The sequence below is a fragment of the Pelmatolapia mariae genome, linkage group LG23 (assembly GCF_036321145.2).
Source record: "Pelmatolapia mariae isolate MD_Pm_ZW linkage group LG23, Pm_UMD_F_2, whole genome shotgun sequence".
Classification (NCBI taxonomy): Eukaryota; Metazoa; Chordata; class Actinopteri; order Cichliformes; family Cichlidae; genus Pelmatolapia; species Pelmatolapia mariae.
In genome coordinates this window covers 43,798,148-43,824,600 of record NC_086246.1, presented here as the reverse complement: position 1 = coordinate 43,824,600, position 26,453 = coordinate 43,798,148, and the positions used below count along the sequence as shown (strand labels likewise).

At 40.7% G+C, this 26,453-nt stretch overlaps 1 protein-coding gene across 3 annotated transcripts in view; it reads left to right on the top strand.

Moving 5' to 3' along the window:
• Nucleotides 1-26,453, top strand: part of usp24 (ubiquitin specific peptidase 24) — a 32,843-nt gene that overhangs the window by 3,681 nt on the left and 2,709 nt on the right. Inside the window, exons 3-66 of one of the 3 annotated variants that reach the window (XM_063465893.1) lie at nucleotides 154-221; nucleotides 316-459; nucleotides 719-844; nucleotides 1,176-1,211; nucleotides 1,313-1,378; nucleotides 2,424-2,489; nucleotides 3,304-3,378; nucleotides 3,671-3,829; nucleotides 3,922-4,036; nucleotides 4,187-4,290; nucleotides 4,494-4,601; nucleotides 4,704-4,799; nucleotides 4,944-5,105; nucleotides 6,285-6,386; nucleotides 8,449-8,547; nucleotides 8,635-8,784; nucleotides 9,569-9,700; nucleotides 10,191-10,302; nucleotides 10,396-10,472; nucleotides 10,600-10,740; nucleotides 11,264-11,317; nucleotides 11,403-11,518; nucleotides 11,675-11,741; nucleotides 11,849-11,959; nucleotides 12,042-12,140; nucleotides 12,406-12,579; nucleotides 12,674-12,759; nucleotides 12,976-13,084; nucleotides 13,269-13,424; nucleotides 13,546-13,643; nucleotides 13,848-13,943; nucleotides 14,029-14,251; nucleotides 14,358-14,520; nucleotides 14,754-14,915; nucleotides 15,042-15,112; nucleotides 15,204-15,364; nucleotides 15,447-15,508; nucleotides 15,698-15,889; nucleotides 15,992-16,106; nucleotides 16,344-16,488; nucleotides 16,593-16,712; nucleotides 16,819-16,944; nucleotides 17,272-17,370; nucleotides 17,451-17,533; nucleotides 17,619-17,760; nucleotides 17,841-17,960; nucleotides 18,074-18,288; nucleotides 19,035-19,159; nucleotides 19,244-19,385; nucleotides 19,720-19,870; nucleotides 19,982-20,077; nucleotides 20,616-20,719; nucleotides 20,809-20,922; nucleotides 21,973-22,180; nucleotides 22,298-22,387; nucleotides 22,669-22,771; nucleotides 22,874-22,992; nucleotides 23,097-23,210; nucleotides 23,289-23,354; nucleotides 23,456-23,522; nucleotides 23,604-23,682; nucleotides 23,850-23,925; nucleotides 25,803-25,889; nucleotides 26,016-26,126. In XM_063465893.1, coding sequence (XP_063321963.1) covers nucleotides 154-221; nucleotides 316-459; nucleotides 719-844; nucleotides 1,176-1,211; nucleotides 1,313-1,378; nucleotides 2,424-2,489; nucleotides 3,304-3,378; nucleotides 3,671-3,829; nucleotides 3,922-4,036; nucleotides 4,187-4,290; nucleotides 4,494-4,601; nucleotides 4,704-4,799; nucleotides 4,944-5,105; nucleotides 6,285-6,386; nucleotides 8,449-8,547; nucleotides 8,635-8,784; nucleotides 9,569-9,700; nucleotides 10,191-10,302; nucleotides 10,396-10,472; nucleotides 10,600-10,740; nucleotides 11,264-11,317; nucleotides 11,403-11,518; nucleotides 11,675-11,741; nucleotides 11,849-11,959; nucleotides 12,042-12,140; nucleotides 12,406-12,579; nucleotides 12,674-12,759; nucleotides 12,976-13,084; nucleotides 13,269-13,424; nucleotides 13,546-13,643; nucleotides 13,848-13,943; nucleotides 14,029-14,251; nucleotides 14,358-14,520; nucleotides 14,754-14,915; nucleotides 15,042-15,112; nucleotides 15,204-15,364; nucleotides 15,447-15,508; nucleotides 15,698-15,889; nucleotides 15,992-16,106; nucleotides 16,344-16,488; nucleotides 16,593-16,712; nucleotides 16,819-16,944; nucleotides 17,272-17,370; nucleotides 17,451-17,533; nucleotides 17,619-17,760; nucleotides 17,841-17,960; nucleotides 18,074-18,288; nucleotides 19,035-19,159; nucleotides 19,244-19,385; nucleotides 19,720-19,870; nucleotides 19,982-20,077; nucleotides 20,616-20,719; nucleotides 20,809-20,922; nucleotides 21,973-22,180; nucleotides 22,298-22,387; nucleotides 22,669-22,771; nucleotides 22,874-22,992; nucleotides 23,097-23,210; nucleotides 23,289-23,354; nucleotides 23,456-23,522; nucleotides 23,604-23,682; nucleotides 23,850-23,925; nucleotides 25,803-25,889; nucleotides 26,016-26,126 — 7,355 coding nt within the window. Of the gene's footprint in view, nucleotides 1-153; nucleotides 222-315; nucleotides 460-718; nucleotides 845-1,175; nucleotides 1,212-1,312; nucleotides 1,379-2,423; nucleotides 2,490-3,303; nucleotides 3,379-3,670; nucleotides 3,830-3,921; nucleotides 4,037-4,186; nucleotides 4,291-4,493; nucleotides 4,602-4,703; nucleotides 4,800-4,943; nucleotides 5,106-6,284; nucleotides 6,387-8,439; nucleotides 8,548-8,634; nucleotides 8,785-9,568; nucleotides 9,701-10,190; nucleotides 10,303-10,395; nucleotides 10,473-10,599; nucleotides 10,741-11,263; nucleotides 11,318-11,402; nucleotides 11,537-11,674; nucleotides 11,742-11,848; nucleotides 11,960-12,041; nucleotides 12,141-12,405; nucleotides 12,580-12,673; nucleotides 12,760-12,975; nucleotides 13,085-13,268; nucleotides 13,425-13,545; nucleotides 13,644-13,847; nucleotides 13,944-14,028; nucleotides 14,252-14,357; nucleotides 14,521-14,753; nucleotides 14,916-15,041; nucleotides 15,113-15,203; nucleotides 15,365-15,446; nucleotides 15,509-15,697; nucleotides 15,890-15,991; nucleotides 16,107-16,343; nucleotides 16,489-16,592; nucleotides 16,713-16,818; nucleotides 16,945-17,271; nucleotides 17,371-17,450; nucleotides 17,534-17,618; nucleotides 17,761-17,840; nucleotides 17,961-18,073; nucleotides 18,289-19,034; nucleotides 19,160-19,243; nucleotides 19,386-19,719; nucleotides 19,871-19,981; nucleotides 20,078-20,615; nucleotides 20,720-20,808; nucleotides 20,923-21,972; nucleotides 22,181-22,297; nucleotides 22,388-22,668; nucleotides 22,772-22,873; nucleotides 22,993-23,096; nucleotides 23,211-23,288; nucleotides 23,355-23,455; nucleotides 23,523-23,603; nucleotides 23,683-23,849; nucleotides 23,926-25,802; nucleotides 25,890-26,015; nucleotides 26,127-26,453 lie in introns of all 3 variants that reach the window. The other 2 variants (XM_063465891.1, XM_063465890.1) reach the window with 2 other exon arrangements.

Genomic DNA, 26,453 nt, shown 5'->3' with positions numbered 1-26,453 from the left:
TATGTGGGTGGCGTGTTTTGTTTGGACCATCGGGTGTTTTTCACATGTTGTTATTTCGGCCACTTGTGTCGCATGACTCAATATGTAACTAATCTGACAGCCAAAAATTCTCCAAGTTTAGATGTGTGAATCCAACTTCTCCTTCCCTGTCAGGTCTTGCTGACGCTGATGAGAATTGCAAGCGCTTTATGGATCGTTGCATGCCAGAGGCCTTTAAAAAGGTAAGCAAAAGAGAAACTGAACTCCAAGTGCCTCTTTGAATAATTAGCATACCTGACTTACTTCCTTTCTACGTGTCTTGTTCATTATCACCAGCTACTGACCAGCAGTGCCGTACACAAATGGGGCACAGAGATTCATGAGGGAATCTACAACATGCTCATGTTGCTGGTGGAACTGGTTGCAGAGAGGGTGAAGCAGGACCCTGTACCTGTAAACCTGATGGGAGTGTTGACCATGGTGCGTCGTCTCACTTAGTAATGTTTTCCTAAAATGACAGAAAACCTTCCTGTTACGATGCTTCAGTGTCTCATTTACTGTCTTTTTTCTTTTTATAATCACCTTATTCAAAATGTTATGAACCACTGTGGTTCAGTGTCATTCCATTTATTTTGGGGTTTGTTCAGCTTTACTAAAAAAAAAAAAAGTTAATTTATTTCATACATATGAGAGGAAATAAAAATAAATATTTATGATGTGTAATTCTTCTTATACACAGGCCCTTAATCCTGACAATGAGTACCATTTTAAGAACCGGATGAAGGCCTGTCAGAGAAATTGGGCCGAAGTTTTTGGAGACGAGGCTAACATGTTTGCCGTCTCTCCAAGCAACGCCTATCAGAAAGTAAGACACGCTAATTTGTCTGTGAAGCATTATAAGATTGTACTGTAGCACTGTAGTATTGTGCTGTATGTATGGCAGTTAATTCAGATGCATTGGCAAGTATTTATATATGTTTACATGTTAAAGAATTTGTTTATGGTGTATAGTCATGTTCAAGGTTCAGACAGACCAATTCTTGATCCCCAGTGTTGCATAACTGAGCCACAGAGGGTCAAGAGACCATGGGTGGCTGACACACAGCAGCTGCTTGAAAACTTAATGTGTATGTCTCATGAGAATTTTCAGTGTTATTGCTGAAAGCGTTTACTTAAATCATAGTGATCTGTTTCAGGAGCCCCATGGTTGGCTGGTTGATTTGGTGAATCGAGTGAGTAATAAACCACCACTTAGATATTGTCTCCATAAATATATACCAGAGTTATATCAGTTTTGCCTCATGTTTCCTTTCTCTATGTAATTTTTGTCAAGTTTGGAGAGCTGGGAGGATTCACTGCCATCCAGACGAAACTCAACACTGAGGAAATCGAGATAGCTGTAAGAACAATTGTCTTTACGTCTTCTTATCATCTTTTTCCAGGCATTTCTTAAGACTGACAGTGTCAGTGTGCTGTGCTGCAGACATACTTTGAGACAGTCTATGCAGGCGAAAGGTCATCATGTTTGAACTCAGTGCTCTCAGCTGCACAGTGCTGAATGTCTCTCTCTCTTTCTTTCACTCTCTGTAATATTCACTTACACACAAACACAGTCCTGCATCCTCCTCCTGTGTGATGGTTGAAATGCTCTGTTGTTTTATGTGTTCTGAGGCATCCTTGTACTGATGCTTCCTTCTGGGAACCTGGCCGGAACCTCAGCAGCGCATGGCCATTAATTCAGTGCGCGTGCATACACACATACACACACACACACACCCTCTAACCATTAGCATATTAATAAGGCAAAGACTCATTGCACACCACAGTTGCACTCTGCAGTTGCAGTGGGAGCTCAGCAGAGTGTGTAAGCTGTTAGATCCCTAACACACTAGAGGCACATTGGATGATGGTAAAAGTGAAAGTAAAAAAAATGAGTAGTGCTCACTTCTCTATTTACTACCAAGGGTGACACATTCATTTGTGTGCTTTGAGCAGGAAGGCATGTAGGGTGGAAGGGTAGAGTTGGAAGGTGGAGGAGAGGGAGATACTTACAGAAGGCAGAGATGGAGGATAGTCAAAAAAACTGACAGGAACACAGGAAGCTTTCATTAGCCTCTCTTGATTTAGCAATGAATGACAAATGACAGCTGGGCTCTGGTATTCGATACTCATCCACGCATGTGTTAACAGTCCCTCCCTCTCGCTCACATGCACTTATGTGTTTAAATGCAGGTTGATCTCTATCCTACACATTTTACATCAGGAGGAGTGATGTTGTGATGCCATAAAAAGTCTTGCACACATACGATACATACATCTGTTAGTGAGTCAGTGAATTATTCTTAAGACAATCAAAGCTGGTGCTGATAAATTATTTTCCTCTTTTGTTTTGTCTTTCCTTTCTTTCTTGACTTGTTTATACTTTTTTTCATCTGTCCATGCAGTATGTATCTGCTCTAGTCCAACCCCTCGGAGTTTGTGCTGAATACCTTAACTCCAGTCTTGTCCAGGTGAGCTACCTTATCTACTCTCCCTGACACACACACTAAATGATGCTCACTATACATTTCTACCTTAAAGCAATGTCTTAGCCCTTTAATGGCCCCTTGTGGGATAAAGTGAGGGCAGGCCTCTGTATCCTAAGCTGACTGATTAGTGTCAGACACTCGGGTTGGGATACTTATGCACAGCTCTCACATGTAGCACCCAGAAGGATATTATCAAGTTCAGACACATTCAAACTACTGTGTTTTAAGTAAAGGAGCTAACTGGATAAAGGCAGCATACATTCATTGGTGGGCATTATGAGTGCTGGTAAATCTAGTTTTCCTTCTATTTGCACATCAAAGTCACAGAGACTTTGTACCAGGGAGCTGCCTGGTTAAAAACCTGCTAATGTCTAATCTGACTGTGCTGATATTTGTGTTCTCACATGGATCTCTGCTGGGTGGTAGAGAAGTTCAGGGCTGCAGTGCATAATATGTGACATGGTGTTACATACACTTTTAACATCTAATACTAAAAATGGTCCTCTTAAAAATAGCAGTACAGGTATGTACACACATGCACACACAGTTGTAGAATCTGGCCTGTAATTGCTTTTTTTTTCTCTTCTACTAATATATATGTGTATTTACATTGTTTGTCTGTGGCTCCGTAGTTTTGTTCCAGTGATAAAATCATCGCTTGTGTTTATTACATGACACTTCTACCCCATTCTGATTTATATTCTATTTTTATTTGCTGTATCCTCTTACTGTTTTGCTGCTCCAGTGGCTCATTTACCCCACAGGGATCAACACAGTTTCATATTGTTTTTCCTAGCCTATGCTGGATCCAGTCATCCACAAGATGATCACATATGTACAAAACCTGGAGGAGAAGGACCTTAAAGATAAGGTAGTGATTTATACCTCTTATATTTTAAGAAAAAGAGGACAGAGATGAATGTGTTCACTGTCCTCTTAGTTGTGCTACCCAGTAAATTTGAGTTCAGAATGAATATGGGACTGGTGACTTTTGTTGGCACCTGCTAGATCATATAGTGTGAATAAACTGTCTTAGAAGATTATGGTAAGTGCAAACACTTCTCATCTTGAGTTCAGGAAACTAAATTAGTGTGGAAATGTTTTTTTTTTTATTGAGACTTCACAAGGATTTTATGACTCAGTCAAATGTTATTCAACCCTAGCGTCTGGTGAGCATCCCGGACCTGCTGTCAGCCATCAAGCTGTTGTGTATGAGGTTCCAGAGGGAGCTGGTTACTGTGGTAGATGATCTCCGGCTGGATACTCTTCTACGTATGCTCAAAACACCCCACTTCTCCACTAAGATGAACTCCCTCAAAGAGGTCAGCTCAAAAAGATGACTTTAAAGTATTTCTTTCTGGGTTCTTCCATTTCTGAGCTCATGTCAGACTATTTTTGTATGCTTGTCTCTCAGGTGACAAAGTTAATAGAAGAGAGCACGGTTTCAAAGTCTGTGAAAAACGCCATTGACACAGATAAACTGCTGGACTGGCTTGTAGAGAACTCTGTCCTGTCAATAGCACTGGAAGGTAAAACATAACTTGCTAGAGTTTTGATGAGTGCTTGGCAAAACACACAGACATAGTTAAACGTAGTCACCACCGACATAAATTTAAACTGAGAAATCGGGAAATTAAGCTTTCAGTTTAACTTTGGCTGACTCGTTCTTTTTGTTCCAGGTAACATTGATCAAGCTCAGTACTGTGAGAGGATTAAGGGAATCATTGAGCTGCTGGGGAGTAAACTGTCACTAGATGAACTCTCCAAGATCTGGAGAATACAGGTAAGAACCATTTATATCTCAACATCATGTGTTATTACATATTTATTATTCTTTCTGATCGGTTTCGTCTATTTATAACTCTTAAAGAAAATCAGTAAACTGCACTGAGTACTTTTATATGTGCATATCTGTAAGTATGTGACATATACCTGTCAGCTCAGTGGATGTATTGATTTCTTTTTGTGTGTGTGTGACCATCTCAGGCGGGTCAATCATCAACTGTGATAGAAAATATTCATACAATAATCGCTGCTGCTGCTGTGAAGTTCAGCTTTGACCAGCTCACTCACCTCTTCGTTCTCATACAAAAGGTCAGTGCTCACTCTCTGACATTTTGATAAAATAGGTTATATTTGAAGAGATTTTTACATGTGTGCGTGATATTTATGATAACATGTTTGCATGGTATTTAGAGCTGGGAAGTTGAGAGTGACCGTGTAAGGCAAAAGCTGCTCAGCCTGATCGGGAGGATAGGCAGAGAAGCTCGCTCTGAAACCACAACAGGAAAGGTATGCTGTGTAAATGTCTTTTTGTCAAAGCTAGGCTCATTCAAAAGTAATTGGGGGAAAAAAACAGGTAAAGATATTGTGAAAGGTTTTGATGTAAGGATGTTCCCTTGAGTCACCCTTGTCCTTGTGTGTGTGGCTGTCCAGGTGCTGGAGGTGCTGTGGGAGCTGGCTCACCTCCCCACCTTGCCTACCAGTCTAGTTCAGCAGGCACTGGAGGAGCACCTGGGGATTCTGAGCGATGCCTACGCTGTTAAGGAGTTGGTGAAACGCAGTTACATTATTAAATGCATTGAAGACATTAAGAAGGTGAGGCAGACAAAGTATAGTATTTTCTTTGTTTACTTGGGCTCTTGTTGAGGTTTAGCATTTCCCTGAGCCGGTGCTTTAAAGGTGTTGTTTATTTTGTACACACACAAAGAAAAAACTGGGAACATTTGTTACGAATCTTAAAACTGCAGCTCAGCAGTTTGAATGAAACACTAGACAGATCTTCTATTAGATATCTAGGTCTTTTTCTGCCTTCGGTAACAGTTTTACTGCATGTTAGCATTCCCTTATAAGTTTGTCAAACTCTTGCAATACAGTGTACCCCACTGTAATGAAGGGGGTCTTTCTTTTTAAACAAGTACCCATCTATCAAGAATAATTTATTTTTAAACTTTTTTTATTAGTTTTTATTTTTGTTATTGTCTGCATCTGTAACACCCTCTGTGGGCATCTGTAAATGCAGGTTTTATAATTAGTTGATTTGCTGATACATTCAGTTAATGACTATATTGTGAAACAGTGGTGTGACTGAACTGTTAAGTAAACTACTCTCAAAGCATGGAAAATGTGGTAGATAACGTTATAAACTGCAAGTATGTGAGGAATTTATGCTTCATCTTGCCTTTTCCAAATGTGTACTTTACATGTCATTAATAACTGTGTCAGTAAATTGGTACTGCACATCCTGGCTGTCCAACATGACAAACTGGTTCACCCTAGAGAGGACACACGCAGATGCTCATACTAAACGTGGCATATGTTTAAGTAGTCCTGGTGAGCCTCAGGATTCTGTCTTAAATGCTCAGTTTATGATATTTTTATTCTACTTTTAAATCTTTGTGATGTATTTAATATGGTCTTCTCAGTAGCTTCACCCACCTGCTATTCAGATCTTTTTCCTTTTTGTTTATCTGTTTATTCTTTTTTTAACTTCGTAGGTCAGTTAATAAGAAGAAAATAGGCTTTAAGGGAGGGGGAAGGGAACTAAAACTGACAGTGGATAAACTGAGCCACAGTACAAGAAATGGAAATTGGCATGATATATCAGTTGCATGTATGCTTTTCCTATTTTTGAAATTATATACAATAACCATATTTTAAAATGACTGCTGGACTGACTGTTGCCACACATGGAAGAAAATATGTGTGTCATCCTTGGAAATCCTGATTGTTATTTGTGTACAAATATCCCACTTCAAATGATATGTATGTCTCTAGAACTTCACTCAGGAAGACAGTAAAGACAACGAGACTCATAGCTCATTTCATATTGGCACTTGGGGCAAGAAGAAATCTAACTCTCTGGCCAAATTAAAAGAGGTATCCATTATGATTTATATTTCCACTGACTGGTGTGTATCCAATCTTGCTGCTTCAGTCCTGCCATCCAATCGTGGAGGAGGGGGTTTGACCACAAAGGGGTTTCGTTGGTCTCAGGTTGATAATTTCACAGATGATTGCAACATGAGGTTGTTTGACCAGGTGTATGTTAATCTTCTGCTTGCCTCACTAAGAGGGCTTTGGCACTCGCTAATGATTACACAGTGGTGTTGGTCTTGTCTTGGGTGAACGCTTGTGGAAATAAATGAGTGATTTATCTGCTGGATGACTGGTTAGCTTTGGTGGAAATTTTTTACTCATGCGAGGACTCTAATCAGAACCATGGATACCCAAGTGAGGCGTTTGTTTGATATTTGGCCTTTCACATTAACCCTCATCCTACCAGCATATTTGACATACATAGACCTGGGGTCCTTGGGGGCAGCAAGGATCATTAATTACCAGTCACAATAGCAAGATTATAATACTAGCAAAATTTATTTCTGCTCAAAGCATTATTAGTTATGTGTCTATGTCATCTAAAAAGTAGATCATTATTAGATTTTTGTAAAATTGCATTTTATAGCCCAATCCACACTAAATACTCAAAAGCTTAATTGATTCTGATATTCCTTAGTTTTCAGTAATTTTAAGTAAACATCAATTGTATTGTAGTTATATGACGAAAGCTGCTGGATTCATTTTGACCCCAATATAAAATAATTGAAATGATTTCTCCAATGCATTCTGGGTCTTCCCCGAAGTCTCCATTACGTGCTCAAAACACATCACCTAGGAGGGGGTTCTACTCTTACCTTTTCTCAATGACCAAGCTCCTTGCTCTGTTTCTGAGGCTGAGTACGAATCCTCTTCAGAAGAAACTGATTTCCACTGCTTGCATCTGTGATCTTATTCTTTCATTTACTACCCAGAGCTTGTGAACATAGAGCCAGCAGATTCACACATCTGCTGGCTGTACCTTTGCTTTCACTCTCAGCTCTCTTTTCACCACAACAGATCGGTATAGCATCCACTTCACTGCCAAGACCCCACCAATATGTCTGCCAATCTCCTTTTCCAGTCTCCTCTCTCTTGTGAACAAACCCGAAGATACTGAAAGTCCTCCTCTTGGGGCAGCAGTTTGTGCCCAAGAAGGAGTCGGCATCCCAACTAATTTACACTCGGCTGCAGATTTGATGCATAAATATGAACAGAACTGGTGACGAAGAGCAGCTGTGGAAGGGATCAGCACCCATCGAGAGAGACTGACTTATTGCTGGCAACACAAACCAAGCTCTCGCTATGGTTGTATATAAAGAGACAAAATGAACTAAAGCTAAACCCTTACTACAGGCAGTTATAGCACACAGTTTGCGTCATCATCAGTGCATGCTGGCATGTAAAAGGAGGAACAAAAAGTTGCTAGCTTCCTGTCTGTGTTTCGGGAGCAAAGTAACACCTTTTTCAACTAGATTCTTCCAGCACAGTGTTGGACAGTCACATCAGCAGTAGAGGTTTCTTAACTCCCAGGAGACTCATTGCTGCTCAAATCAACTGGTGTTTGCAATATAGCAGTAACATAACCAGAGCATTCCCCAACTGTTTCAAGTAGATTTGGCGATGTTGCTAACGTTCTGAAAACTTTCAGTGTGGGAAGTTTTCCCCAGACAGACAATGAATGCAAAACATTTGTATTTTTTAAAAAGTGTTAACCAAAGCAGAGACAGGAAACAGATTTTAAATCATTAGCAATGTCATTTAAAAAAACAAAAAGCAAACCTGAAACAGTAGGATGAGGGTTAAAAGTGGCAGATTTGATCTTCCGTGGTTTAAATCTCTGGCTCTGATTTTCCTTTTTCCCTTCTTGTTTTAACAACGCCCTTAATTACAAAAATAGTAAGTCTACGATGACAAAACAGTTACATAAAATTAAAAGTGATTCATAAAGATCATCGCTGACCTCTATTTTTGTAACAAGTGTCTGTGTGTGCTTTGTGATTCAGTAAACATCATCATCCGATATGCACGCATGTGTATATGTTTATCTCAACAGGCTTCACAGCAGAGCAGTCCACAGGCGGTCTGGGTTGTTCCTGCTCTCCGTCAGCTGCATGAGATAACCCGTTCATTCATCAAGCAGACATACCAGAAACAAGACAAGGTGACACATAAAAACGCATATACTTGCACACCTGAATAATCTGCTCTACGTTGTGTTTAAGTTAACATTCCCTCTGTCTCCCAACAGAGCATCATCCAAGACTTGAAGAAGAATTTTGAGATTGTCAAACTAATCACAGGATCCCTTGTATGCTGCCATCGACTTGCCGTGACAGCTGCTGGTAACAGCGGCCTCTCAGGCTCAACCCTGGTAGATGGACGATACACCTACCAGGAGGTATGTCTGTCTTTTGAATTTAAAGGTGACCTATAATGCTCATTTCCAACCCTATAGGCTCCATGGACTCGCTACTAGATTAGCAATGCATGACTCATATTTCAAAATAATCCTCATTCATTTCACACTGGGTCATGCTAATTTAACCATTGTCTAAAACAGGCTGTTCAGGTTACTGTTCATGCAGGGAAATGTGTGAATATTTATTACTGAGGATGATTTTGATGGTGCTGAAATCACATTTTTGAATATAGGCTGCACAGGAGTTAAGTTCAAATATTTGCACACTTTGATACCCAGATATTAAATGCTGCTGAGTAAGATTTATAAATGTATGATAGATAAAGAAAAAAGATTTTAAAAAATAGGATAAAAACCTCAACATCTTTTCTACTGCTAATGACCAAAACCATTATTAAGGGATTTGACTAGTGACTATAGCTTCATAAGTAAAATATCTGCTGGATGCATAGTTTCCATAGTTCCTGTCTCCTCCATTTGCCCCCTCCCCCAGGTTACAACTGAATAAATGTATTTAAAAATCAAATAAAATGTGTAAATGACCTGAGTACACTGACTAAAACGTAATAGCCTCCTGCTCATCCTGGGAGCTGTGTTGCCGGATATTTTGATTAATTGCATAATTAGAAATTAATGTGGGTAATATGCAAGTTTCCCTTAGCTGGCATGAGGTTTACACTGGAAGTAATCAGTCCTGAAGAACATAATGTTACATATTGGTAGTGTTACAAGATAACACATTTCTCTTTCAATATGTCTTTAGTATCTGGACAGCCACCTGCGCTTCCTGGCCTTCTTTCTCCAGGAAGCTAGCCTCTACCTGGTCTGGAACAGAGCCAAGGAGCTGTGGGAGTGCCTGGTGTCAGGGCCGGATGTTTGTGAACTTGACCGTGAGGTATGAAAAAAGTCATTGCAAATGAAACCTTGCCTTTGGCCATTTGTTTGTCATTGCAGCCTCCTTTCTCTGGATGACTGATCTGGGGGAATGCACAAACTTTACTTCTTCCTTTTAAAGCACAATAAAAGGAATGATCATACAAGTTTTAAATACAGAGCAAGCAGGCAAGAAAGTGACATCCATTCTGTTTAGGTTTCTCAATGTATCACCCAGTAAAGTTTAGCTTTATCAAGTGCTTCTTTGTATGACAACAAAAAACAACAAAAAAGGACAGAAAGAACTGGAGGCAGGTTTCTGCCATTTCCAAGAGTATGAGATAATTCTGGGCACAAGTGGTTAGGATCAAATGTTTAACTGCCTCTAGCCTTTAACAGATCATTCATTTAGTCTTTGTGTTAGGCTCAGTTTGGTAGAACTCAAGTCCATCTCATTTGTCTCTAAAATTCACTGTAACTGAGATTAACACAGTGTGTTTCTGTGTGTGCAGATGTGTTTTGAATGGTTCACAAAAGGGCAACATGACCTTGAGAGTGATGTTCAGCAGCAACTCTTCAAGGAGAAGATCTTAAAACTGGAACCCTATGAAATCACCATGAATGGTGAGAGATGCTCTATGGTGATACATTATTGACACACAGCATTTCAGCAGTGGATTATAAATATGTATTTAACATGTTTTGTATGTGTTTCAGGTTTTAATCTTTTTAAGACCTTCTTTGAGAATGTTAACCTTTGTGATCATCGACTAAAACGCCAAGGAACTCAGCTGGTCAGCTTTCATTTTCTCTCTTTTGATCCTTAGTACACAGTGAACCGTTCAGTGTGCAAAGGAAAAGAACACTGAAATACATCTTGGTTGACATTTAGATTTAAAGTGTTATGTGCTTTGATTTCAGTGTGTGGAGCGCCTTGACTTGGCAGGGATGGACTTTATCTGGCGCATCGCCATGGAGACCCCTGATGAAGAAATAGCCAATGAAGCAATCCAACTTATTATTACATATAGCTACACCAACCTCAATCCCAAGATGAAGAAGGTTTGAGTATATTTTTGCAAACTTTTTGCTCTGGCCTCTTAATTTTAGCACTGCTTCTAAAGATCTGAGAGTGGAAGTGTCATTTAACAGGACAGTTCACATCAAAATCAGCAGAAATGTCTCTTTACATGATCCAAAAAAAGTCATTATATTTATTGTGAGCAGTTTGGTGTAGGAATTAGTTCCTTTCTAACAAACCTATTACTTTGAATCCCCAAAAGGATGTGCTCTCTGGTTCCTTTATATTCTAGACAAGGCAGTCATCTCTGTTCTCTCTATCCAAAACTGGGAAACTCAAAACAGAACAATTTAGGTGGATAAGTTACACAGACCAGAGGGAATATGCTTATTTTATCCTGGGAAGAATTCTCCTTTTAAGATGCTGCAGACTGCCTACTGATTTCACTCCTCACTTTGATGAGAAATGATCAGAAGTATTCCAATAATAAAAACTGAATTACTACTTTGTGGCTCTTTTTGAAACAAAGAAATCACATGCAGAAATAAATCTTCCTCCTCACAGGATTCTGTGTCTTTGCACAAGAAGTTCATTGCTGATTGCTACAAACGACTAGAGGTAAGCTGTTGAATATGTTACTAGCATGATTGTGCCATTTCACAGAAAGTGGGATCCAGCAGCACATTTCTTGTTCTTCTTTTAGGCAGCCAGTTCGGCCCTGGGTGGGCCTACTTTGACACACGCTGTTACTAAAGCAACCAAGATGCTGACAGCCACGGCCATGCCGACTGTGGCCACATCTGTACAATCACCATCCAGGTACAGAGGGGGGTTTGGGTAAGAACATAGTTACTAAACCTATTAAAATACATTAGTGTTTATATAATTTATCTTGCATGTTAGTGATGGATAAAATGTTTTGAGTATAAATATGCTTGTTATTGTTGAGACGCTTCTGTGAATTTACACCTCCAGATCCACTAAGCTGGTGATAATTGAAAGACTGCTGCTGTTGGCTGAGCGCTATGTCATCACTATAGAGGTAAGCTGTGCACTCTATCTCCAGGGTTTCGTTACACGTGTAAATAAAAATAATTATGCTATAATGGGGGTTTTTTTAACCTCATGTTTTTGTGTATTTCTGTGTAGGATATGTACTCAGTTCCTCGCACTATTCTACCTCACGGGGCCTCTTTCAATGGACACCCTGTCACTCTTCACATCACCTACGAGTCAACCAAAGACACTTTTACCTTAGAGGTATTATAAACTTCTGCCCTTTTGTGCACAGTTCAGGTCTTCAGAGGAAATGGCTAATTTTACTCGTCTGTCTGTTGTACAGACTCACAGTAATGAAACAGTAGGAAGTATCCGGTGGAAGATATCTGAGCACTTGAGCTGTCCGGTGGATAACGTCCAAATCTTTGCCAATGATAGTGTGGTAAGTGTTGATGATTCAGTGCAGTGCCTGTCTGGGGAAGGTCTAACCCACGTTATTTATTTATTTTTAGCTGCAATTTACAGATGTTAAATGCTTCACATGCACACAGTCATGGAGTTACTGTTACTTGAAACGTATTGCTCCTAATTTTAAACACTTTGCTGATGGGTTGTCCACTATCCTGTTGTGTGTCCTTGAACAAAATTAATTTTGTTTGTTTTTTTCTCTCACATTGTCCTTTTACTGCACCTCCAACGTGTATTAGTTGACCATGAATCGAGACCATAAGCTGCTGTCTCAGCTTGGCTTTAGCGATGAGCAGAGCCTAACTGTGAAGAGCTCAGGCACTGGCACTCCCTCTGGCAGCTCCGAGTCCTCAGCCTCTGCCTCCAGCAGTTCCAGCTCTGCTGTCTTCAACTCTGCTTATGCCCTGGAGCAGGTACCATCATAGACATGGTTAGAACTGCAGATTGTGCATCCATTAAACTTTCCGCTGGTTCTAATGCAAAGTGCGTACATTTCTGTGTCTCTAGGAGAAGTCTCTGCCTGGAGTTGTGATGGCTTTGGTCTGTAATGTGTTTGAGATGCTTTACCAGCTAGCAAACCTTGATGAGTCCAGGTAAGGTAGTTATTTACATCACCTCACTTTGAAGCAATTTTTGTAGATACAAAAATGCATAAAAACATAGACAGAGACTCTTGCATGCATGTTTAGCTGGGTAAAAAGTGACTGTTAATTAATATTTAAGTCACTACTATTTCATAATTCATGTATTAAGACCAAAGGCAGCTAATAACCCTTTTTATGTATTTGGATATTTCTTGTACTTTCCAGGATCACTCTGCGTGTGAGGAAGTTGCTGCTGCTGATTCCAACAGATCCTGAAGTACAGGATGCACTTGACAACTTTGTTCCCAAAGAATCCAGCGTCTGGAGCCATCAGGTTACTTGAACTCTTTTCTTATTAACAGTGCTTAATGCAGAATGATAAACCTCTGAAATTTTTAATTTTCTGCTTTTGGAGGAGGGTCATTATAAGTCTAGACAAATTTCTCTTGTGTGCATTTCCTTGCCTTATCCGTTGTCCGAGGGAGTTATTTTCTATCTTTTGTGTATATTTTCTCTAGAAAACGCTCTTCACCCTCGGCCAGGGTACAGGCTCTCGTTCTCCTTCTATGTCCTCCAAGCAGCAACATCAGCCCAGTGCTGCTTCTATCTTGGAGTCCCTTTTTAGATCTTCAGCCCCTGGCATGTCCACATTCAGAGTGCTATACAACCTTGAGGTACATTTAAACGTAAAACCCCAAATACTTATATAAATGCAGAATTCCCTGCTTTAAAGTTGATTAAGCTGCATGACATCAGTTTTTATCTCTTCCTTTTTCTCTCCTATGTCTTTGTTAGGTGTTGAGTTCAAAACTCATGCCCACATCTGATGATGAAATGGCCAAAACCAGCAGCAAATCCTTCTGTGAGAATTTCCTGAAAGCAGGAGGCCTCAGGTAGCACCACAAACAACAGACCTTTAAAACAAATGCTTTTCTTTGTTTGCTTTGAGCCACTGTAGGAGGTGTCAGCATAGTTGTCAAGCTACATTATACACCAGTACATATATTCCACATGGCATATGCTTCTATCCAAAATGCCTCATGGCGTCTTTTTATTTTTAGTCTTGAGTATTGTGTTTCTGTTTGTCACCTCTGCAGTCTGGTGGTAAATGTTATGCAGAGAGACTCCATCCCATCAGAAGTGGACTATGAGACCAGACAAGGGGTCTACTCAATCTGTCTTCAGTTGGCCAGGTGCAATACATGTGACAAACATACAAGGTTTATATAATCATCACATACTATGCCAAGCTTCTAACTGAATCGGTTTTGTTTGCAGGTTCCTTCTGGTTGGTCAAAGCATGCCTGCTGTACTGGACGATGATGTCATCAGGGATGGCGATTCGCTATCGTCTCGGCCGTTCCGTAATGCTGGGCGAACAGGGAGACAGCTCTCTCTATGTGGCACTCCAGAGAAGTCCTCCTACAGACAGATGTCTTTGTCTGAGCGATCATCCATAAGAGTTGAAGAAATCATACCTGCTGCACGTGTCGCTATTCAGGTATGGTAGAAATAATTTCAATTTTGAGGTTATTTCTAGGATAAATTTGGTATCCAGTAAATGTAAAGTATTCCAGATGCTCTATCTGCTGCTGTTTCTTTTATAGACCATGGAAGTAGGGGACTTCACTTCCACAGTGGCCTGTTTTATGCGTCTGACCTGGGCGGCTGCAGCAGGTCGATTAGATCTGGTTGGTAGCCCACAGCCAATCAGAGAGACCCATGGCTCTCTTCTGCCCCAGGGAGTGCGCACCAGAGTCAGCAGCACTGGTGAGACAAAGAAAAAAAATCATTACACATTTTGTCTGTTTGTCTCTGTAAGTCTACCAAGTAGATAACTTATGGTGTTAGCTACATGTTTTTCAGTCAGTGGATGTGACTTGTACAACTTCATTCTTAATTTATGACTAATGCTGACTATTGGTTATTAATAGGTCACGCTCAAAATATTTTACTGAAACTAAACCTAAAGAAGTGAAAGTAAATGTATTTGTGTTTTGCAGGGAGTAACTGCAGCTCCAGTAGCGAGGGCGAGACCACACCAACAGCATTGCATGCAGGGATATGTGTCAGACAGCAGAGTGTCTCCATCAAAGATGCCATCATCGCCCGAGAGGCTTTGTCTCTGCTGGTTACCTGTTTGCAGTTACGCTGTCAGCAGCTGTGTAAGACTCCTGCAGGCGTACAGACACACTACAAGATCACAGTCTCACTTTTACTGTGTATTGCAATGAGATATTCTGTACTGTGTCCAACAGGCTCTAAATCTTGTGTTTGGTTTCTTTCTCCAGCTTCTTTTTACAACCTGCCCTCTGTCAATGATTTTATTATTGATATTCTGCTCGGATCTCCAGGCGGAGAGGTAAATAACACACTCAGCAAACAACAGAAGAAATGTATTTCAAACATTACATTTTATTTACTTATCTTTTCTATGTTTCTTCTTCTCTCAGATCCGCCGTGTGGCTTGTGATCAACTGTACACTTTGAGCCAAACTGACACATCAGCCTTCCCTGAAGTCCAAAAACCTAACTTGTTCCTCCTTTCAGTTATCCTGACTGCTCAGCTCCCATTATGGAGCCCCACATCTGTCATGAGAGGGGTCAACCAAAGGTATCTAATCAATAAGGTACAAGGTGCAAAATCCCTAAAACATATGCAGACATCATGAGTTAGTGTTGGTTTTTGTTTTCAGATTGCTGTCCCAGTGCACTGAATACTTTGATCTAAGATGCCAGCTTTTGGACGACCTAACTAGTAAGCCACAGTTACACATTCCTAAATATGAAGTTTTGTCCCTGATTGAGGCTCTGTTGTAATGCAGACCTTACAGACTGCTTTTTCACCAACTAAAGGCCAGTGAATCACACATTTGCTTTCTGCTGATTTCTTTTTCTATCCCTCCTTTCCTTCCTCCCGCTTCGCTGCATGCCTCACCTCCTCAAGCGTCAGAGATGGAGGTGTTAAAAGTGAGCGCAGCCACCATGCTGGAGGACGAGATCTCTTGGCTTGACAATTTTGAGCCTAGCTGGAGCTCTGAGATGGAGACCAGCGAGGCAGATAACATCCTCCTAGCAGGGCACCTCAGACTTATCAAGACCTTGTTGTCTCTCTGTGGCAATGAGAAAGAACACCTTGGTGAGCAAACACTGAGTATACATGCATATCCACACCTATCCAATGTATATTCTATTTTATTTAGGACACAGCTGTTATGTAATGTTGTAACTTTTTGTCCAGGTCCATCTCTCATCCAGCAGTTGCTCGATGACTTCCTGTTTCGAGCCTCGCGCATCATTATCAACAGCTCCAACCCTACAACTTCCCCGGCCCCCAGCCATGATTTCCACCCAAAGTATGGATTCCTTTTCTTCCGATTAGTTTCAATTTTTCCTCTCTTCTAACCTAAGTTTTCATTTTTTAAGATGGGATTTTGAGAATCTTTCTGTGATTTCATGTAAAAGGGATCTGCTTTTTTGTTTGTTTGTTTGTTTGTTTGTTTTAAGTAATGGATAAATCCCTCCATTTTGCAAACAACATTGTGTGTTTCTAGTATTTCTGATAGCGGTATTTAATCATTTCATTTCATTAGGTGCAGCACAGCCAGCAGCAGATTGGCAGCCTATGAGGTGCTGGTAATGCTGGCAGACAGCTCTCTTTCAAACCTTCAGCTCATCACCAGAGAGCTGCTGTCCATGCACCACCAGTCAGATCCTTCGCTCTGCAAGGAGTTTGATGTAAGACACCCATTAAAATAGAATTAATTGTAATCATGTTTGGTGTTGCATGTAGTCTGACAGTGCTTTTGGTGTGAAAGTAACTCTTTCTCCCTTTCCATTAGTATCTACCCCCTGTAGAGAGCCGGTCAGTCTCAGGTTTTGTTGGGTTGAAGAACGGTGGAGCCACCTGTTATATGAATGCTGTGTTCCAGCAGCTTTACATGCAGCCCGGCCTCCCAGAGGTACACTTTCAATGAACTGTTTACTTAATTTTTTTTACCATACATTATGTGATACTTAGCAGTAACACCAGTATCTGTGACTACAATACCAATTATTTTGTTTTAGGCTTTCCTGTCCATTGAAGATGACACAGACCAGCCTGAAGAGAGTGTTTTCTATCAGGTCCAGTCTTTATTTGGCCATCTGATGGAGAGCAAACTCCAGTATTATGTACCTGAGAACTTCTGGAAGGTAAAAGTCTGTTCACTGTTAAATCATTTAGAAACCAGAGACGAAGTGCTATTTTTAATTTGCAAGAGGTTCTGCACAATCTTGGAGTTCATCGCTGTTTCTTGTAGTTTTTTTTATCATTTAAAATTATGCGGGGGTTTTTAATAAGTCCTAATGATGGACCATGTTGTGCTGTCTGTAATCATTATGTCTGTAAAGTCTGTGTAACACAAACAGATTTTGTTATCTTGGATAGTGACACAACTGAGTGTCATTAACTAAAGTGACAAAACTCAGTTCATCAATAGATATGTAACTGTATAAACATGCATAATATTTCTGTTGCAGATCTTCAAGATGTGGAACAAAGAGCTATATGTAAGAGAACAGCAGGATGCTTATGAGTTTTTCACTAGCCTGGTGGATCAGCTTGACGAACATCTCAAGGTATAACTCGCACACTAAAAAAACACTGTCGTCACTTGATTAGAAACTTTAATTTGTCAATGCCAAACTTTTTCCACCAGAAAATGGGTCGAGAGCAGATCTTCAAAAACACGTTTCAGGGAATTTTCTCTGACCAGAAGATCTGTAAAGACTGTCCTCACCGGTGAGCCACAGTTTTTTACTGTGTAGAATTTACCAAATGTTTTTCTTTATGCATGAAATTTAACTCACAAACATCCTTTGCACAGATATGAGCGTGAGGAAACATTCATGGCACTGAACCTTGGAGTGACCTCTTGTCAGAGTTTAGAGATCTCATTAGACCAGTTTGTCCGAGGAGAGGTGCTAGAGGGCAGCAATGCCTACTACTGTGAGAAATGCAAAGAGAAGGTCTGTACACTCCCCTTCATGCTTTTATACAGCACTGACATCATATGTGCTTATAAGTGTTAGTGTGTGTGTTTGTACAGAGGACCACAGTGAAGAGGACATGTATCAAATCCCTGCCCAGTGTTCTCTGTATTCACCTTATGCGCTTTGGCTTCGACTGGGAAAGCGGACGGTCTATCAAATATGATGAGCAGATTAGGGTATGAAGCTCAGACACTTGTACCTAATAGATCACATTTCCTAATATTGTTACAGCCTCCTTAACTTTAATGTAAATGTGATTGGGATTAAGGTTGTTTCCATTGTTTCACAGTTCCCCTGGGTGCTGAACATGGAGCCCTACACTGTATCTGGAATGGCTCGTCAAGACTGCAGCGGAGAGGGAGGCGAGGGGAGAGGCGACGGGACCTCAGGAGGGTCACCCAGGAAAAAAGTCACAATTTCTGAGAACTATGAGCTTGTGGGAGTTGTTGTCCACAGTGGTCAGGCGCATGCTGGCCACTACTACTCTTTTATTAAAGATAGACGGTAAGAGACACTGTAGTCAGTCTTACCTCATTTCACAGGAATCGTTTTCTAATGGCAGAGCTATGTGCTTTTCCTAATTGTATTTTTCCTTCTCTTTGCTACTTTACATAAGGAGTACCTAACCAGCAATTGATGGAATACATTAATTGATTGCTTTAGTTTTCCAGGCAGAATTTAGAAGACCTCCTTGGGTCTTGCATATGAATGCAGTATCAGATTTTGTATGGGCTCCTGGATTAGTTTGTAAGCATCTCCAGATGTCTGGCTCTGGAAGGCAGTCGTGCTTACTGGAGAAGTGGAATGTAAAGAGACCACAGAAGCTTGTATTTGGCACCCTGCTCTCACTCATTTTCTTGTTCCTTTCCATGCTTAAGAAATTCTGTTCTCAGGATGATGCTTACTTTCCAGGAAAACAGACACATTCTGAAGCTGCTTCTTAGTCACTTATTGTTTATGTCAGGTAGGGATCTGTGTGGGTTTAAAGCCAAGAACAGTGACATAAAAACTTAGCAGATGAGCTGGATAGATGCAAACGAATACTGTGATCTGCCAGTAGGTTAATCTGGTGTGCTGTCTATATAGTGTTGGGTACATACATGAGTGAAGATCCTGTTTTTTTGCTTGTAAGCTTTTTTTAGTTTTTGCATTAGATTATTATTTAAACTTCATGGAGTTTCCAGTATGTCTCTCTTTCTGCTTTATCTTCTCAAAATCCTTCTTTGTCATCCATCTTTGTTTACTAATAGCGGTGGTGCACGTGGTCGGTGGTACAAGTTCAATGACAACGTGGTAGAAGAGTTCGATATGAATGACGAAACTTTGGAGTACGAGTGCTTCGGTGGGGAGTATCGTCCCAAGGTTTATGACCAGTGTAAGTTGCTGACATTACTTTACTTTATGTGGATTAGCAGTACACACAAGTACAAAGTCTTAAATAACTTTGATGTATGCTCAGCCAACCCTTACCCTGACGTGCGGAGGAGATACTGGAATGCCTACATGCTGTTTTATCAGAAGATCAGCGACCAGAATTCGCCTGTTCTGCCCAAAAAGAGCAGAGTCAGCATCATGAGACAGGAAGCTGAGGACCTTTCACTGTGAGTCAAATTTCCATATGTACCACAGTCACCTTGTAAACATTCTCATTGGACTGTTGAAAATGCATCTGTCATCTTTTCTTACATCCATGTGCAACAGTCAGCAAAATGTCACCGCAGGCAGTAGGTGATAGATTTGACGCTGACAGTTAAAGACTTATTTACAAAGACTTCATTTATATGCATTATACAGAAACTTTAGTGAACCATCACGGATGTTAATCACATGATGCGAGTCATATTTGTATATGAACACTGTCAGAAGAACAGCAGTTAGGAACAGCTCCAGTGCATTAACTATTATGAACCATCTATGTTGTCTCTTTATTCCCAGGTCTGCTCCATCTTCTCCTGATGTTTCCCCACAGTCCTCTCCACGTCCCCCAAGAGCCAACAATGACCGTCTCACTCTCCTCACCCGTCTGGTCCGCAAGGGAGAGAAGAAGGGCCTGTTTGTAGAGAAAATGCCCGTCAGCATCTATCAGGTAAAGCAAAATCTGCCTTTACATGAGCTAAACACGAGTTATATTAGTCAGAGAGAGAATTGCTTTAAATATTCATAGTTGTCTCATCGCTTTGTTTGTGTGTTTGTGCAGATTGTAAGAGATGAGAATCTGAAGTTCATGAGAAACAGAGATGTCTACAACAGCGACTACTTCAACTTCACCCTTTCCCTGGCTTCAGTCAATGCAGTATGTTTCTCTGTTGGCTTGTCTAATTATACATAAACACAGACTGAAGATACACAACACTTTAAGCTTCATGTATTTTCCGGTTGTAATCAAAAGACATAAAACAAGTTAGAAAAAAGTTTTCTTCCACATATTCATCAGTTTGTTTTTCTCTGGTACTTGAAGTAGATGCAAGTAAATTATTGGATTTCACTTTTGGTCTATGTTTACACAACTGAAAAAACAGTGTGTATTTTGCTTTTCTGAGGCAGTGCTTTTATTGCAGGTCAGCATTTTACAGTAACTGCACTTCCTTATAGGAATCAGAGTACTGTTCACCTTTAATGACAGATTGCATTCTGCCATTAGAGAGAAATACTCTGACATACATGAATGATAATTATTTAAATATTGTGAGTGCTGATGCAGAATGGAACCCACAGCCATTGCAATATTACTATTATATATGCTATAATGCAATACCATAGTGTTTATATACATAAAATAACATGCAGTATGATAATCAGTGATGTTTTAAAAAGCTGTGTTCCTTTTGCAGACAAAACTGAAGCATCCAGGCTACCAGCCAATGGCCAAAGAGAGTCTTCAGCTGGCTGTTCACTTTCTGTTCCACACCTACTTGCACACCAAAAAGAAACTCAGGTGATTTCACTTGCATGCATCCACATGTGTTAAGTCTGAGCACCTTCATGAGGATTAACATTATATCTGTATTTGTGTGTCTCTTGCAGGGTGGACACAGAGGAGTGGATGGCGACAGTGGAGGTGTTGCTGTCTAAGAGCAGTGAGGCATGCCAGTGGATGGTGCAGTACCTGGTGGGACCAGAGGGACGCGAAATCGTCAAGTTAGTACATTCCTGCCAACTAATTAACCCACGGGGCTGTTGTCACATTATATTTCTCATGACTAATATGAAATATTGAAACGATTTTCTACATCGTTTAGATAGCGATACTATATTGCTGCTGCTTGAAAGTGGAAATGACAGGGTACAGTTATGTCTGCATCAGGTGTGGATGTAATCCATGTTTGTAGGACTGCTTTTGCAGAAGCTTGGCCTAGGTTTGTTTAGTACAGCATTTTTGTAGCTGTCCTAGTGATATGCGATACTTTAGACTTGGCAGCTCCAAGCATTGTGCCCTCATTCTAATCAATGCACATTCAACTCTCTGACCAGGGCCAAATAATTCCACTTTGATTGTTTTTCCTACAACGCCTAAAGCTTTACTAAATATATAAAGCCCACACGCATTAGCTCTGGAGTGTTTTAATGCTGTATAATTTATTATATTTGCACACTTTATCAGTATAACTGCAAAAGTCTTGGAGCATACTTGCAGTTGCATCTTTATTGACAGTAGAGATATTAAACATATTAAAATATTAAACTGTGTGCTTGTTACTCACTGACTTAATGCTGATTTGGCTAAAAAAAAGCAAGTCCTTCTCTGGAATGTAAACATTTAGAACCACAGGATAGTTTTCCAAAGCGTGTGTGTTTGGGAGAAAGGTGTTGTCTTACACTACTTGATGTTTAAGCATGGGGTGATCATATGATCCTCAGACAGGATTGGTTGTCGAACATCGGACGTTTTGGGCAACAGTACACCACAGCTGCCTTTACATACCACACCCCTCCCCGTAGAACAGAGGTACAGATTGTCACACTTAACTATGTGCCTCAAGGCCAAAGCAGCCAGAACTGTTAAGCAAAGTACAACAAAGAAATTTCCCACATGAACAGTGTTGTAGACTTGTCTGTCCTTTCAGATTTTATCATAAGATACTGAGTGTCTTATGATAAGACATTAGACATGTTAATTGAAGTTCCTGCCTTAGAGGTTTATTTCCCTTCACTGGAGTGCTGATATTGATTGTTTTGACATTTCCTTAGGGTTTGTCTGTTGGAGTGCAGTGTAAGAGAGGTGAGGGTGGTGGTTGCATCCATCCTCGAAAAGACTCTGGAGAGTGCACTTCAGTTTGGAGATCCAGGACTAGACAGTTTAACAGATGCTCTGCTCTCCTTACTGGACAAAGATGTTCCTGAGAATGTGAAGAACTGTGCGCAGTATTTCAACCTCTTCAGCAACTTCGCTCAGAGGGTAATTCTTCAAAATTGAGTGTTTAAGTACAAGCCATTAAATTTAATGACTGTTTGATTTCCTGAGTGTTCTCTATTTTTTGTTCACTCTCTCCCTCCCTCTCTCGCCCTCTCTCAGGGTTGCGGTCCTTGTCAGTTGTTGTTGAAACACTCGGCGTATCGCCGGATGCTCATCTTTCTGTTGGGCCCCAATAGGCAGAACAACCAGGTACAGTTTACATAATACACACTGCGTGTTTCATGTTTGTCATTCTTAATGTTTTCACTTTAACTCAACTTTTCCACTCACTGAATTACACTCAGGAAACAAAGTGTAAGTTTTTTGCTTATCCAACGCTGAGTTGCAGTGGTAACAGGTTAAGCAGGTATTCCAGACATCCTTCTCAATAGTAACCGTTTACAGAGATCCCAAGTCATTCCCAGGTTGGGTATATGTAGAAAAAACCTCCAAAGAAAGGCAGAGAGATTTTACTTTGTGTGTTTTTACAGAACCGAAGGTGGAGTCCAGCTCAGGCTCGGGAGTTTCTTCACCTGCACAGCACTCTGGCCCTGATCACTCTGCACTCTGACCTCAGCCCCCAGCGCACACAGGGTGATGCACCTAAATTTGTTTATCACACTACTACAAATGTGCACCTACTGACACAGCCTGAGTCTTATTGTGATTGTTTATCACCCGTTGTTCTTCACGTAGCTCCCGGAGGGCTTAAGCTGCGCCTGAGTAGTGTCCTGTCCTCCACCCCTCTTCTCCCTCTCCATGCGGACATCCTAGCCTCACTCTTTACTCCAGAAGGACAGCCTTACCTTCTAGAGGTAAGATAAAAACCATCAGTTCAATGTTTTACTTCTTCATTATTAAATAGAAAGACTCAGAAGTTCTTTGATTGACAATTTTCCCAATTGTAAATACCCAACAGGTGATGTTTGCCATGCGCGAGTTATCAGGCCCACTGTCTCTCCTGATAGAGATGGTGACCTACAGCTCGTTCTGTAGTGAGCCCTTCTCTCTGGGAGTTCTGCAGTTACTCAAAGTAAGAATCTCTGAAAAGCAGCTCAACCACATTTACTCCACAATCAGTATGCACTAAATTGTTTTGTACTCTTCACAGACACAGCTGGAGACAGCTCCACCTCATGAACTGAAGAACATTTTTCTGATGCTGCAGGAGCTTCTAGTGAGTAACACCCTTCAGTGACCTTCCTCTGTTGATCTTTTATGTTGCGTGGTCACTATGAGGTCTCACATTTCCCAACTTCATTTAAATCTTTACCACAGGTAGTGGAAGACCCTCTGCAATCCCAGAGACTCAAGTATGCTTTTGAGTCAGAGAAAGGCCTATTAGGTGTGTCTGTTGTTTGGGGGTTTTTTTCCTATTGACAACAGTGTACAAATCCTTGTAGCTCATAATGTGTTTTCTCCATAGCTTTGATGCAGCAGAGCAACAATGTGGACAGCAGGCGCTGCTACCAGTGTGTTAAGTTCCTGGTCACATTAGCTCAAAAGTGAGTATCTGCAGTTTAGGGATCAGACTTGGGCAGAAAAATATTTGGTTGTTATGTGTTTGGTTTTTTTCCCAGTATGAACTATTATCAACTGTAATAGTAGTAGTATTAACAGATTAACCTACCAACATAATTCTGACCCTTCTTTCATCCCTCTCACTCTCCAGGTGTCCTCAAGCTAAGGACTACTTCAAGGACTTGTCTGGTACCTGGAGTTGGGCGGTGCAGTGGCTCCAGAAAAAGGCAAGCCTAAGAAATACTGTAGGACCACCTACACTATATGAACAAAAGTACAGGGCCACACCTCTTAATCTTTAAAGTCAAGTGTTTTCAGTCCCATTCCACTCAACATTTGCAAACATTTGGGGGGGAAAAGAAAGTGTTTCATAACCACAACAACTCAGCCATGGAATGGAAGATCACGTAAGGTTACTAAGAGGAGTTGCATAGTGCGTAAGAGATGCCAACACTTGCTGATTCAGTAACTGCAGATTTCCAAACCTCCTCTGGCATGAACATCAGCTTAGTAACTGGGTGCTGGGAGCTTCATGGTATGGGTATCCATGGGCAACCACTTCCTGTAGGTGGCCCAGTACGTTTATCCATATAGTGTACATCACATTGTTGTGTGGCATTTTTGGCCTTTGTAATTCACAGTAGAAGTGAGAAGGATGGAGGACAACAGCCAACAAAAGTCCCCAATGCCTTTAACCCCAAACCTCAGTGTTTCCCATTCCCATCGACTTTGTTTGTCAAAACTAGTCAGGGTTTCAAATATTAGTTTATATCTGAACCCAGTTTAGCACGGCATAAATTCTATTTTTTTTATTTATTTATGTATTTTTTTAGAACTTTTTTCATTCAGCAAAATGTCAGTTTAGTAAAGTTTGCCTTGATATTAGTTACCACTTGGTGTCAAACATAAGGTCCGAGGGCCAGAATCAGTCCAGCAAAGACTCCTATCTGGCCCACTGGACTGCATTGGAAAATCTGAAGGGGAGGATTGATTTTGGACTTTTAACTGTGTTTTCATAAGTTTTACAGCTTTTCCTGCTTACAAAGACCTCCCCCATGGCCATTAGTACTAGGGCAGGGCTATATGGCCAAAAATATTTATCACGATATACATTTGAAAATTTGCGATAATGATATAACTGGCGATATAATTGACGCGAGACAAAATACTTTACAACTCCACAAATTTATTAGTGCAAAAAAACACACACAGTGCGGTAATATTATGTTGAAGCACAGTACGTATTACTCTGCGAGGCTCCTGCCTATGGTAGCCGTAATGCTCCGACAATCCATCAAGCGGTGTGGCTTTGTAGCTTAGCAAAGTCGTACTAAAACAGACAGATTTTTGAGCGCCGTGTACCACATAAAATCGGTTCGGTAATAATGACGGCCCGCTTGCATGCTCTGCCAAAAAATGTGCTTTGGTGTGTATCTGACAGACGAAAGTCAAACCAGTTCCACACCACTGAAGTTGCAGCATTTTTACAAACCAATTCTGATTGATCTGTTTCATTCAATGATCCGCGTTCGCCCTTCTCATTCTCCGTCGCCGCCATGCTTTTTCCGCCATGTGTGTATGAAAACAAAGGCACTGTGCATGCGCGTTTTACCCATATTCTATCGCGATATTTCATTTCCTTATCATTGCCTAACATTATACCGGTAATACCGTGAACGGTATAATATGGCCCAGCCCTAATTGGTACTACACCAAAGTATTTAAGCAAAAGATAAACAATAAACAAACAGTAGTGAAAAAACAGCATTGTTGTATGCAGACTATACAGTTACTATTTTCTATTCATTTCAGCTAACTTTAGGTAACTGAACTGTTTTTCTGTTTCTTTTAGCTAACTCTTTTAAGTCATATTTATTATCATCATAACTTATCTTGCTTGTTAATGTTTCTTTCTGTATACATTTTTGTTCACAGCTCACTCAGTATATTGATTGTTTTGTTCCATCATTAATTTTCAAATTACTGGAGCTAAACGAGTCTTTACAGTGCCCCCTGTTTAGGAGACACTTAGCTTAACCACTATGGCACTTATGAAGAACTGTAAATTATGCTGTATGCTCACAGTGACTCTCTCTGCCTTCAGATGACAGAACATTACTGGACTCCACAGAGCAACGTCTCAAATGAGACATCCACCAATAAAACCTTCCAGCGCACAATTTCTGCACAGGTAAATACACACACACACACACACACACAAAAATACCGTATATCAACGCCCTCCAGTTCTCCTATTACACTCACACTCACTCATACTGTTTATTTTCCCTGTGTGTGTGTGTGTCACACTCTGCAGGATACCTTGGCCTATGCTACAGCATTGTTAAATGAGAAAGAGCAGTCTGGTAGCAGTAATGGTTCTGACGGCAGCCCGGCGAATGAAAACGCTGACCGCAGTCTCCGACAGGTATCTCTCAGCTACATCCAAACGAGCAGCTTATAACAGTGGAGCTCTCAAATGACTCATGGTTTTAAAGCAGTTCCCGCTCCGCTCACATAAGCCCGAAAGAGAAGAATAGAACAAAAATGGATCATCTCATTGGCTTCTGTCAAAAGCTATAAAGGCAGTTTGTTACCGCCCACGGTTATTATTAGAGGTGGATTTGAAGCTGTTTCATTCTTCTCCGACTCCTGCTGGGGCTGTCAGGATGCCCACACAGCCCCAGATTGTCACTTGTGCTCACATAAAAACATTATAGATAATCGGTGTGTTGAATAGAAATTTTAATCCTCC